This window comes from Lutjanus erythropterus, chromosome 23 (assembly GCF_056507025.1).
Source record: "Lutjanus erythropterus isolate fLutEry1 chromosome 23, fLutEry1.hap2, whole genome shotgun sequence".
Classification (NCBI taxonomy): Eukaryota; Metazoa; Chordata; class Actinopteri; order Lutjaniformes; family Lutjanidae; genus Lutjanus; species Lutjanus erythropterus.
This window is the reverse complement of record NC_139339.1, coordinates 23,557,073-23,569,573: the sequence shown is the minus strand read 5'-3', so window position 1 is coordinate 23,569,573 and position 12,501 is coordinate 23,557,073. Positions and strand designations below refer to the sequence as shown.

General features: G+C 39.1%; 1 protein-coding gene across 1 annotated transcript in view; it reads right to left on the bottom strand.

Annotated features, from left to right (window-relative positions):
• Nucleotides 1-2,681: 2,681 nt before the first annotated feature.
• The window catches only part of LOC146306205 (serine/threonine-protein phosphatase PP1-beta catalytic subunit-like), a 34,511-nt gene continuing 24,691 nt past the window's right edge, over nucleotides 2,682-12,501 (bottom strand). The window contains exons 3-8 of the mRNA XM_084711536.1: nucleotides 12,110-12,340; nucleotides 11,440-11,544; nucleotides 10,965-11,036; nucleotides 6,068-6,219; nucleotides 5,769-5,903; nucleotides 2,682-3,281 (exon numbers count right to left, since the gene is read on the bottom strand). Of these exons, the coding sequence (XP_084567662.1) occupies nucleotides 3,177-3,281; nucleotides 5,769-5,903; nucleotides 6,068-6,219; nucleotides 10,965-11,036; nucleotides 11,440-11,544; nucleotides 12,110-12,340 (800 nt within the window). The 3' untranslated portion in view covers nucleotides 2,682-3,176. The remainder of the gene's footprint in view (nucleotides 3,282-5,768; nucleotides 5,904-6,067; nucleotides 6,220-10,964; nucleotides 11,037-11,439; nucleotides 11,545-12,109; nucleotides 12,341-12,501) is intronic.

Sequence of the window (12,501 nt, the reverse complement as noted above, 5' to 3'; positions counted from 1 at the left end):
CAGTGCAGTATTATAACCCTGCATCAGCTGAGTCGCTCCAGCATGAAGACGACTACTGCCACCTGCTGGTCACAAGACTGAAACCCCTCAGGTCTTCATTTACTCTGCTGCAAAAACCTCGAAGTTTAACATAAAATTCTGACGTGCTGAGACGCTGACGCCACAGGATATCACTGACAGACAGTTTACAGCTGGTACCTGCTGATACTTGGTTGTATTTTTAATTTTTTTTAATGACGTGTGTGGTTATGTGAGTACAGCGACATTCTTTCACTGACTTGAGCCTGGGCTGGCACTGGAGCTGGCACTGCAACTCAAAACAAGAGGAAGATTAACTTCCATTTACTACAGATCTTTAACTCCTCCTGAGAACAGGCAGCTGCTGTTTTGTTTAGTTACTAAATGGAGAGACGAGGCGATGCTGCCATCAAATAAATAATAAATAATCTAAGATGTGTAAATTAGAGTCATTGTATAGATCTTGTTAAGGCCACTTAACTGTGTCAAATAATATTGGATTTTTTTTAGACATTGCTACCAATGTGCCAATGACATGAGTAGTTTCAGTTTGTTGGGATTTTTTTTTCTCATTGTAGTGCACAAACTTATTCCTCTGCATTGATTTCTGTTGATTTCTGTGTTGTAGCTCCACGATTAGCAAAGTGCTTCTGTTTGTATTTTTCTCAGCAGCCTTCTTTTTTTTCTGCTTATTATTCAAGTGTTGTTTTTTTCTGTTTACTGAACATGTAAATGAAGTTTCACAAGCTGTTTGAGTACTATATGAGGTGTTGTGTACATGTTAAAGGAAAACATTTCTGTTGTGAGAGCTGCTGCTTCAAACGAATTAAGGGCTGAGTCCGTACGATGAGAGCAAAATTAATGGGACTATATTGTTTTTACAGCGTGACTGGATTTATGCTGCATTCACATCCAGTGAGAATTGTTTTTATCTTAAATGTGTGTGTATATTTTAGTTAATGGTTTACAGCAAATAGAGTAGTGCCCAACAGATACTTAGAAGTTTTGGGGCTTATGCCAATATTTAAGGATTTTAAAAAAAATCTGATATTGATATTGGCCAATATTCTTTCTTCTTATTATTATTGTTCAAAATGATACCAGGGCACTGAAACAGTTGAGCAAAGGGTCAAATTTACTTAAAATTCTGCCTATAAAGCACACAAAAACAATGTGCATCAGTCGACTGATATATCGGTCAGGCTCAAAAACAGAATATGGCAATATTGGCCAAAATTATACAAATGCAACAGGTAGTTGTCATGGCAATGGCAATTTTTTTGTTCAATCCTGAAGTTCAAATATGATATGAACAATATGTCGATATGAACGAAGATCAGAACAAAATGTTTTCAGCAGGAAGCTGAAATGAACCACATTTCCTACAGGATGTCAGTGCAGCATCAGTGATGAAGATGAAGATCTTAGGCGCATGTTGGGATCATTATTTTATTTTTTATTTCCGTTATACTTCTAAACCTCTTGTGTAGAATGTAGAGCCAGTTAAAATGATGTGATGGTTCGTAGATACAGGTAGTTACATTTCAGCCTAGTTGTACTAACAATCAGCCTTAATAATGAAACCCAGATTAAAAGGTTCATGTGGGATTAACTGTAAATACAAGCTGCTGTCTGTCTGCCCCCTTGTGGTAACACGTCTGTGCTTGTATTGCTAAGTGCATGTGTCAGCATGGAGCTGAGCAGGAAGTCCTCCAACGTTAGCAATAACACCAGAATAATGAGGGTCCATGACAAACACACGGCACTGAACAACCACACCAGTAAAGGGAATTCATGCCTGTGCATGTTCAAAATGTATGTTTATACATTTGACTGTAAATAAATGGATATAGTTGTAACCAGCGACATGTTTGTAAGAAGTGATCATTTGTATGAAAATATCAACCTCAGAGAGCACAATGAGTAAAGTTAGGTTGGCCTAAACTTTGTTCTTCAAACTTGGTTTTACAAACTGATCCTGTTAACTCTCATCCAAGCTAACGAGGTGCTCTGAGCTCAGAGGATTTAAACTTGATTTAAGTTATTTTACTTTGAAATGGTTCAATAATAATAAAATAATCAGTAATTCACCTATACCTGCAGTACAGCTCAAACTAGTTTTAATCTGAGTGTATATGGTTTTTAAAAGACAATTCACCATCAAAATATCAAAATTATTTGGTATATTTTCTGGCTCCATTGGTGAGAAAACTGAATCTTTTAATTGGATCTTTCTTTTGCTCATTGTTGCTTAGACTGAACTGAGATTATTATTGTAAAGCCTTACAAAATTAAAGTGAGAGGTTAAAGTGGTAAATAAGGAAAAAAAAAGATTTTCACAAAAAATGAATAAAAGTTCTGAGATTATTAAATCATAAATTAATGAAGAATAACTTGTACATTTGGGATTTTAAGAATTTGTGAGAAAAAACGATTGACCAATGAACCCTCAAACAAAGTTAGCTGGATCATTATAGCAGGCTAATGTGTTAGCTTGGCTTAATGAACCCAGGTTTATAGAGCTTGAGGCTCACACTGAGGGGAACAGGAGCTAGAAGCCACAGTTACACAGCTACAAGCTGCTTCTTCTTCAGCTTTGTCGAACTGTACGTGTGAAGTTTGTGTCACATTTGAAGAAAGAAGCACACGGAGCACTCAGATGATTTATTTCCTGTATTATTTATTGAAAACCCAGCAGTCGTCATTAATACCTGTTGTGCCTGTACAGGCGGGGGGGGTCAGGAGATGTGGTAAACTAAACTAGTTGTCATTCTGTTGTCAAGAAAATAAAAGGCAAAAGGACAGAGACAAAAAAAAAATACACTCCGATATGCTACAGAATGACACCTTTGTATTGTTTTCTCATTTCTCTTTTAACACTTGTTTTTAAAAATGTTACACAGATGCAGAGAAAAAGAAGCATTGAGGAAGAAGAAGAGAGTGTGACAGCAGTTCAGAGGGAGAGAAAAAGAAAAAAAAAGTTGAAAATGAAAGACAGGTTTCGGGTGTGTCTCTTTAAAATAGTTGTGTTCGTCTGTTTTCTCCTCTGCCAAGTGTTGCTCTGACTTATTTTGTGTAGTGAAAAGCCAACAGGAGACAATCATCATCTCTCTCCCTCTCCTCTCGTCCTCTGCGTCTCTTCCTCCCTCCGTCCTTCTTCATCGTTTCTTTGGGGGTTGGGCTGTGCGGGGAGGAGTGACGGGCCGACCCCCGTTCATCCCTCCGTACTGGTACTTGGCTTTCTTCTCAGATGGCTTCAGGATCTACGAACACAAACACACACAAGAACGACAGAATTAGTACAGAATCCCTACACAAAGGGCTGCAACTGATGATTATTTTCATGGTTGATTAATCTGTCAATTATTTGTTTGCTCTATAAAATGATAGAAAATGGTGAAAAATAACATCTTGTTTTGTCCACAGCTCAAAAATATTCAGTTTACTGTCAGAGAGGAGTAAAGAAACCAGAAAATATTTGTATTTAAGAAGCTGAAATAACAAAATTTTGACCTTTTCCCTAAAGAAAAAAAACAAAAACAATTAATTGATTATCAAAACTGCTGCCAATTAATTTAATAATTGATTACGGGAGTAATTGTTCCAGTGCTCCTCCTTTTTCCTTCTGGTGTTGCATTTCACATATAAAACATCTTATAAACTGTGCAGACAAAGCAACACATGCTGCTTACATCTTAGTAAAAATAATGAGTGACTGGGAGCACTTTTTCTTCTGATACTTGCATTTTGCTGCTAATAAGAGTTTACAGTGTGCTTGAAAAATCCACATTATGGCACCACTGTTTCTGAAGAATTATCTGACTCACATTCAGGATGAACTGAAAATAATTTGACACTTCTCATAACAAAATGTCTCCAATGTTCTGTTTTGCACTGCTGCTTCAGGGGAAAAAAAAAAGTCTGCCTGACTGGAAGTGAGCGATGCAGTAATACTTTAAAATAAACATCATTAGTCATTCATTCATTGTCTGTAACCGCTCATCCCTGAAGTCTCGTGGGGGGGCTGGAGCCTATCTCAGCTGACGCTGGGCGAGAGGCGGGGTCACACCCTGAACAAGTCACAAGTTCATCGCAGGACTGACACAGAGTCACCAATTTACCCGAGTGTCTTTGGGAGTTTGCGCGAGGAAGCCGGAGAATCCGGAGAGAACCGAAGCAGACGCAGGGAGAACATGCAAACTCTGCACAGACCGGTTCTGACCAGCCACAAACTGACCATCAATAATAAATGATTTAATGTTGACAGTGAAACAACTGTTGGCTAAAGTCACTCAAAACTCACTCAAACAATTAAATGATATTTATGTTTACAAATTATTAATTATGCTAGAATTTGTTATAATTAGTTTGTGTCATACAGAATAATGAGTTTATAAATTGTATCTTGTGTCACAGATCATCAGACATGTTCACACTTATTCTGATTACATTTGTCGATTAACATACATTATATTAAGTATTTGATCATGATTAACAAATCATTTTTAAACCCTGAAGAAACTATCACATGGAGAGATGGAGCAGATATTTGTGACACTTTGTTCATGGTTAATAGTTTGTAAAACATCTATAAACATTATTAGGATGTTATAATATCCAATGTAACTGATGTTTGTTACCTTGTGTAGGTAAACTTCAGTAACTGCGGTACTTACTTTAACCCAAACTATGACCTCCTGAATATTCTCAAGCAGTTTCTGTGGCTGTTTTCAAAGTTTAGCTGGATGTTACATATTTATTATAGTATAACTTGACAACAGAGGCCTGCATGTGGAGAACATGTTGTCTATAAACATTATCTGGATGGTTGTTGTTGCAGCTAACTTTGATAAAACTTTGTAAATGTTTCATAAATACTGTGTAGTGCATCTATAAACATGATTTAGATGGAACACTTTAAAGTTGTAATTGATGTTTCTAAACTTTTCAATTGCCTGTAAATGGTTTATAAAGCATTTAGAAACATTATTTGACGTTTAAGAGTATAAAAACTACAAACTTAAGTTAATTAACTGTCAATTTACTGTTTAGTAATGAGTATCATTATACTACATTATTAACTGTTATCAAAGAAGTTTTTAACTTCAAAATGCACAAAGTTTCTTCCAGGGAAGCCTGGCCCCAGACTAGGAAATCTAATCAAGACCATTTCCTGTCTCCCGGGAAATACAATGACAGGAAACGGAGAAAAAAATGTTTTATCCATTTATCTTTTTTAAACAGAGAATATTTTGAAATATATTCAGAAAAACGTAGGCTGACAGGTGTGTGTGTGTGCGCCACTAAAACACAACACAGCCTATTAATTAACACAAAGTAATATGATTAAAACACACAAGCATGCTCTGAGTGTAACACTGCGGGATTGTGCCTCTATTGTAGGTAATACGGTAACACCTTCTGGTCCATCAAATTCATCCTGTTGCAGGCTGACCTCTTGTGATTGCACCAGTATGGTAGTTAATACGGTTGGCACCAGCAGGTGAATTTCGGGGCAGGAAATCACTCCTAACTGGCCAAAACGTCTCAGAATGACACATCTTTGGTCCCACAAGCAGACAGATGTTTTGCGAGCGCTTGATGGAAATAAGCTAATTAAATCATGCTTTCAGCTGTGTTTGGATGACATGTTGCTCTGAATTTAATTCTCAGCAGTGACCGCAGACTTCTGAACACGCTGTCAGTGAGTTTCAGCATGTGATGACTTTAGCAGAAGCGTGATGTCATACCTGGAAGGAGCACATCAGGGTTTCGTCCACGCTCATCATGCCGCCGGCGTTGTCGAACTCCCCGCAGTAGTTGGGAGCTGAGAACAGAGTCACCAGCTGCCGCTTGGCAAAGAACTCATAACCGTCTTCTACCACCTGGGGGCGTCAGACACACAGGAACACACATCATCAGCTGACATGGACTCCTCTCAGCACTTCATGCAAATATGTCAACTCTGGACGGATGATGGATGACGGATGATGGGAGTCGTTCCTCTATGTTTAAAGGGTCACATGATGACGGGGTGAGCGTGTGGTACCTGGTGGGCTCTGCAGATGAGGTCCAGGTCGTGGCGGTTGAGGAACTTGCTGACCACATCAGCCCCGAAGGTGAAGGAGACGCCGCGGTCGTTCTCTCCCCAGCCCTGCACGTCCTTGTCTGGGTCCGACCACAGTAGATCACACAGGAGGCCTGCAGGGAAAAACACGCAGCGTTAGGGCCGTCTGACGTCCACTTAAAGGGACAGTTCGGATTATTTCAAGTGGGATTATATCAGGGTGTCTCCATGTATCAGCAAGTTAAAAGCAAGACTTTTTCAGGCCACCATTTAATTAAATTTAAAGCCAGTTTTGCAATAAAACTAAACACTGAATGTGAAAATTTAGATGTACACTTACTTACTTACTTTACTAAGTAAAACATGTCAGCTCAAAATTATAAGTGAGGCAAAATGACAGTAACTGGTTAAAGTTAAAGAACATTTATCCAAATATGTTTATCTGGGTAAAAAAATATATTCCTTAATGATAATAATGATATTAATCATTGCAACTGTCCTACTACAAAGGCGGAAAGTAATTAAGTACATTTACTTAATGAAAAAAAAAAAAGATATTTCTTCATTAGTCCCACAGCGGGGAAATTTATGGTGTTACAGCAACAAAGTGGACAGCAAAAATATAAAGAAGCATCAATAACAAATATTTAAAAACCTCAAATATAAAAATATAAGTGAGAGTTAACATTGAAAAATATGAAGAATTTAAACACAGGAAATATAAAATATAAAAATATATTTTGAATTTTTTTAAAAAAGTACAAGTACCTCAAAATTGTACTCGAGTATTTCCATGTTTTGCTACTTTTCATCTCTCCTCCACTATGTTTCAGAGGCAAATATTACACGTTTTACTCCACTTACATTTTCAGATTAAGTTAGTTTGCATATTAAGATTGATAACACAAACAGATGAAAATTACAGATTAAGATGAAACTTTATTGGCCAGTAAATAAAATATATTAAGTAATAAAAAAGTAACTGCAATTACCAGATGAAACATTGCCGCCCATCATCATCATGGTGGGAACAACTGAGTTTACTCAGAGTATAAAGTACAGTCTGGACCTGCTCTGTATGAAAACAGGCCTGGCAGAACTTGACGAGTACCGCAGTACAAACAGTGAGTTAGAAACAGTATATTAAAGATGTTGAAGTGTTTCCCTCCTCCTCAGGCAGGTTGCCTTCAGGGACTCAGGAGAACAAGACGAGCAACGTTATATTTTGACAGTGGCAGGTGATGATCAGTCCCCGACTTTAAGTTGCATAATTTTCCTTTAAGTAAAAACTGGAATGCAATTTTTGCAGTATTGCTAGTGCTGCTACTAAGATCTGTGTGTTTAATACTTTTAAAAGGTAAGTTCGGGTTCATCAAACAACTCCCGGGTTCTGTGGGGTAAAATGTTTTTGGAAAGGAGTTTGGTGGCTTTGGAGAGAGAGCGATATTTGGCCTATAAAACAGCAGTTTCTCGCCAGAAAAAGCTCTCTGATGGCAAAGTGGTGAAAATATTCTAAATATAGCCTACACTTAAACTGATATTGATTTTTGTCAGTGACAAAAATCCCCACTACCACATTTCAAATAATCCAAACTATCACTTTAATGCTGTCCAGAGAGCAGTTTATCTCCATGTTTGACCGCTATCAAACATTCAGATCTGGGTCACAGGATGAAATACTGTGTCCTGCAGCGAGTCGAGCTGTTCCCAAACGCTTCATGTCAGATTTACATTACTTCGGGTATTAAAACGCACAGGCTGACCCTATGTATACACACACACACACACTCTTCACCTCCAGACATTCGGAGTCTCCCTGAAAGACCATAAGAGGATCTGAGAGACACCGGCTGCCCGGGTCTGAACACTGGCTGCCTTATAAGGACAAGAAGAACCAGGTTTAGTGAGGAGGGGGCAAAGACGCTCACTTCCACTTATTACCTTTGACTTACCAACAAATTCTTACACAGGCAAAGAATCGATCCTTACTTTATGATAAACACAGAGCTTGTGGCTAAAAAGTGTTGACTGAGAATGAAAATAAAGAACCACCAGATCTCTAAGTGCAAGGACGCATGAGAAGTATGGAGACAGATGTTGACAGCTGACAGCCAGCAGTTACTCTGTCCTGCTGTCCTCACCAGGTACGAACACCACAGAGCACCAATCCAGACAAATCCATCATTAGCCGAGGTTACGGGGACCGGACTCGTGGTATCTTTTAATAACTTCGCTGTCATAAATAAACATCTGTCCTCCCACAGTATGTGGCCGCCTCCTGGCCCTCAGCAGATGTAGGAGTCACTTCCTAACTTTAGAGAGCTGATAAAATGCTTTCTCTCCGCGGGGCTAAAAGTAGAAGCCGGCTTACGTCACTGAGATTTTTTGCCCAGTTAGGGCTGATTTTATTACTCTAAGACCCTTGAGAAATGCAGGACCAGATCTGTTTCAGCCCTTACACCATCAAAATCTGTAACCTGGCAGGTCAGAGTGCTGAAACTTTTATTACAATAGTCTCAGAATGTCTCACTTCAGCTTTGGGCAGCATCTACTTTCCCATACCTTCTTGACATTGTACCAGGGTATAAGATTTTCTGCCAGAATTTGTGGTGGTATTTCAGAACCTCCAGGATTTCACAGGCTTTTTTTTGGGGATTGTTGCGACCTAAAATGCCAGATTTCATGGCAGCTTTTCTCAAAAAACTGCGAGGCATGTTACAACGTTTTAGGCCATTTTATTAAAATGAAACTTTCACCATTATTAGAGTTGGTTTTATTGGCAATCAGCTTAAAACGTAATGATTCTAATAATCAGAAATATGCTGAATATGGGATGTACCGCCAATTTATTGTGGTCTACAGACTGATCAATGCGGTCGCCTGTTGTGGCTGGAAGGCTGGGACAGACTCTCTTCATCTACAGCATGAATGAAGTACTGAAGTTCAAGTAGAGTTCTCAGCTAAGAGCGTTTCAGAGGTGTTTTATGCCCAAAGTGCCTCTTTGAACAAGGCTCACTGATGCACTTCATCATAGGATTGACTGAAACTCCTAGCTGGGTCACCATCAGTGAAACAGAGCATGATGGGACGTTTTCTGGGAGCGTAAAAATGATCAGAAATGGTTTGGGCTGTAATTAGCCTATAAACAATCTATCAAACACGCCTTAATCCGACTCTCTGGATGAGATCGGGACAATCCTGATATACAATCGTTGCTTCATTTGTATCTCAGCGGTATCAACTCCTGCAGAGCTGAAATGTTTAGTTGCTTAAATGCTCGACTGAAAGTTTATCACCAAGTATTTTGATAATCCTTTTGTCAGAAAAAATGACAATCATTCTTTAGTTAAAGCTTCTCAGTTGTGAGAAATGATGAAACAAGCTGTTTGAAGACTTGGCCTTCAGGAAATGGTAAAGGTCATATTGAGAAATAATTGAGAAAATAATCGTCAAATTCATCTGTAACGAAAATAACTGCTAGTTCAACCTGAATGAACTACAAATGGAAATGCATCAGAGAAATATATTTATTGTAGTCACACCTGTGGAGGAAAAAATGATCAGCAGTCCTAATCTGTCCTCTGCAGAGCTACAAGCCCCACCAGCAGCATTTCAGCAGCATTTTGCCCAGCTGATTATGTTTACTTGCTCAGATTTTGCTGATTAAATCCTCTTTCTCTGCTCTTTGTGCTTCAACTATGATTAAACAGGCTACATGGTTAAATAGTTTCTTTTCTCCTTTATTTTGGAAGTGAATTTTGGAGTGATTCTCCCTGCCTTTTCTGTGTCTGACTTCCTGCACGTTCGATCCACTCTGTGCTAATTGATGCGGCATCCGTCAAAAATAGACTTGGCACATATTTGAAGCGGAGAGCCGCTTCTGGGACGCCCCGAGGGCGCTGCTGGTGGAATCACAAGCATAGTGCAGAATGGCTGCGATCAGCTCCGGCTGACGTGGTGCATCTGTAACGCGATGCAGCCGTGCCTGGTGGAATTTAGCTGTAAACATACTCCATTACAATCAAAACTCTGGCATTCAGACTTTTACCTATTTTACTCATTTTAACACCATCGAGTAGCTTTGTACAGAAGCCCAGAATGGCCGTGTTTGCAATTATTCTTTTAATGCCTTCAGAGACTGAGTTAATTATTTTGTTATCTCAAGATGTCAAAGCCTGTTTTCTCATGATGACTGGTTATTTCATCTGAATTGAAAATGAATTGAAATGAGAACACAAAAGGCAGATTTCTAGAGATAATGTATCATGAGACATCATGTTTTCTCGTGATAACGGGTTGATTATTTAGTAATCTCCAGAGAACAAAGCATATTTTCTTGTGATAATGGGTAACTTTCATGATAATGAGTAGATTATTTTGTTATCTTGAGATAAAGCTTAATTTCTCTTGATAACATGGAGATATTAAAGCATGTTTTCTTGTGATAACAGGTTGATTTATCTTAAGAAAACAATAGACATTGCTCAAGATAATTAATCACAAGAAGAAAACTTGTGTTTTGTCAACTCTTGTTATTGAGGGTTGATTGTTTTGTTATAGAGATAAAGCTCATTTTCTCAAGATAACGGCATTGATAAAAAATTAGCAAACACTGATGTTCTCGGTTTCCATACTTTTACATATAACAATGCATCACTTTTCATTTTGTGTGTAAAATGTGAAACTGAAAAGTAACGAGTTCAGGTAATGGAGTAGAAGTATAAAGTAGCATTAAATGGAAACACTCAGGTGAAGGACAAGTACCCCAAATTGTACTAGTGCAACCAACTACAAAGATAATCTCTTGAGAACAAAGCTGGATGTCTGCTCTGTGTGTGTGTGTGTGTGTGTGTGTGTGTGTGCGTGTGCACTGACCCACCTGTGTCAGGCACGTCTGTGGGTCTCATGATGCGTCTGATCTGCTCCATAGACTGCAGGTCTGGAGAGAGACCTGCAGGTGACATGAAGACACAAAGCCATCACACACTTTGTAAATCTCTTTATAAATCTCCCTTGTGTGCAGGTATTAACCCATATCAGAACAGCTTTAAACTTGCTTTGACCCATTTACTTCACATCAGATTAGTCAACCAAAAATACTGAATGCCTACAAGGTTCATGAACTTTATCTTTCACACTGCAGATCACTTATCATGTAAGCAGCACAAAGGCGGAGAGGCATAACAGTAAGTTTTGACAGACAGCTCGGCGGTGAGCCCCGAGGACGAAACAAGAGAGAAAACCTCAAGGATACAAACCTCAAACCCAGAAACGCTGCGTATATCAAAACACAACGCAAATTTGAATTTACAAACCAGAAACCTGCAGGATGAGCACCGGTTTAAGACGCGTACCTCCGTGACAGCAGAAGATCTTCTCGTCCACTATGGCAGCGATGGGCAGGCAGTTGAAGCAGTCGGTGAACGTCTTCCACAGTTTGATGTTGAATCTGCGTTTACCTGCAAAAATCAACGAAGAGTCAGGAGGCCTCGTGGTGAAGAGCCGTATAAGGCTGTGTGGAATGTTTATACAAGCTCAGTGTGGAGACGGAGGAATGGAAGACAGAGGAGGAAGGAGTTAGCCACTGGCCTGACCTCTGGTTTAAATCAATCAAAAAGCCCAATTAATTATTCATCTGTTTTTACTACGAATGAACATGCCATGTAAAGGGAGGCAACGTGGTCATAAAATAGCTGGTAACATATAAGGCTCACCACAGAGAAACTAAAAACTCCCTGTAGTAGCTTTAAGAGAAGTTTGATTAAAATAAAAAAATACAGCATTTGTTTAGACTAGACTGAACAAAATGTTCAATGTAATCTGATGAATAAAGACTAAATTACCAACAGTTTTTATTGACTAAAAATTGGCTAAAATAGTAACTAAGATAAGACAAAATTGCCCAGACTCTGAGTCAACTAAAACTTTAGCTTAGGCTTAAAAAAGGATGATGGACACTAACAAGGACATTTGACACAGAACTAAAAAGAAGCTGACAAAATTAACACTGGAAGTCAGACTCACACTCGTCGTAGAAGCCGTAGATGCGGTTGATGGAGGCACACTCGTGGTTGCCCCTGAGCAGGAAGAAGTTCTCGGGGTATTTGATCTTGTACGCCAGCAGCAGGCAGATGGTCTCCAGAGACTGCTTCCCTCTGTCCACGTAGTCGCCCAGGAACAGGTAGTTGGCCTCTGGGGGGAAACCGCCATACTCAAAGAGCCTCAGCAGGTCTGTGTACTGTCCGTGTATATCGCCTGGCGGTGGTGAGGCGGAACGAGGAGGAAGCAGCAGGAGGTAAAGAAAAGACAGACAACAATTAACCCCGATTCCAACAAAAGTTGTGACACACCGTAAAACCATTTATTAAACCTATATTCAGTTGAATTAAGTACAAAGACAAGATATTTAATGTTCA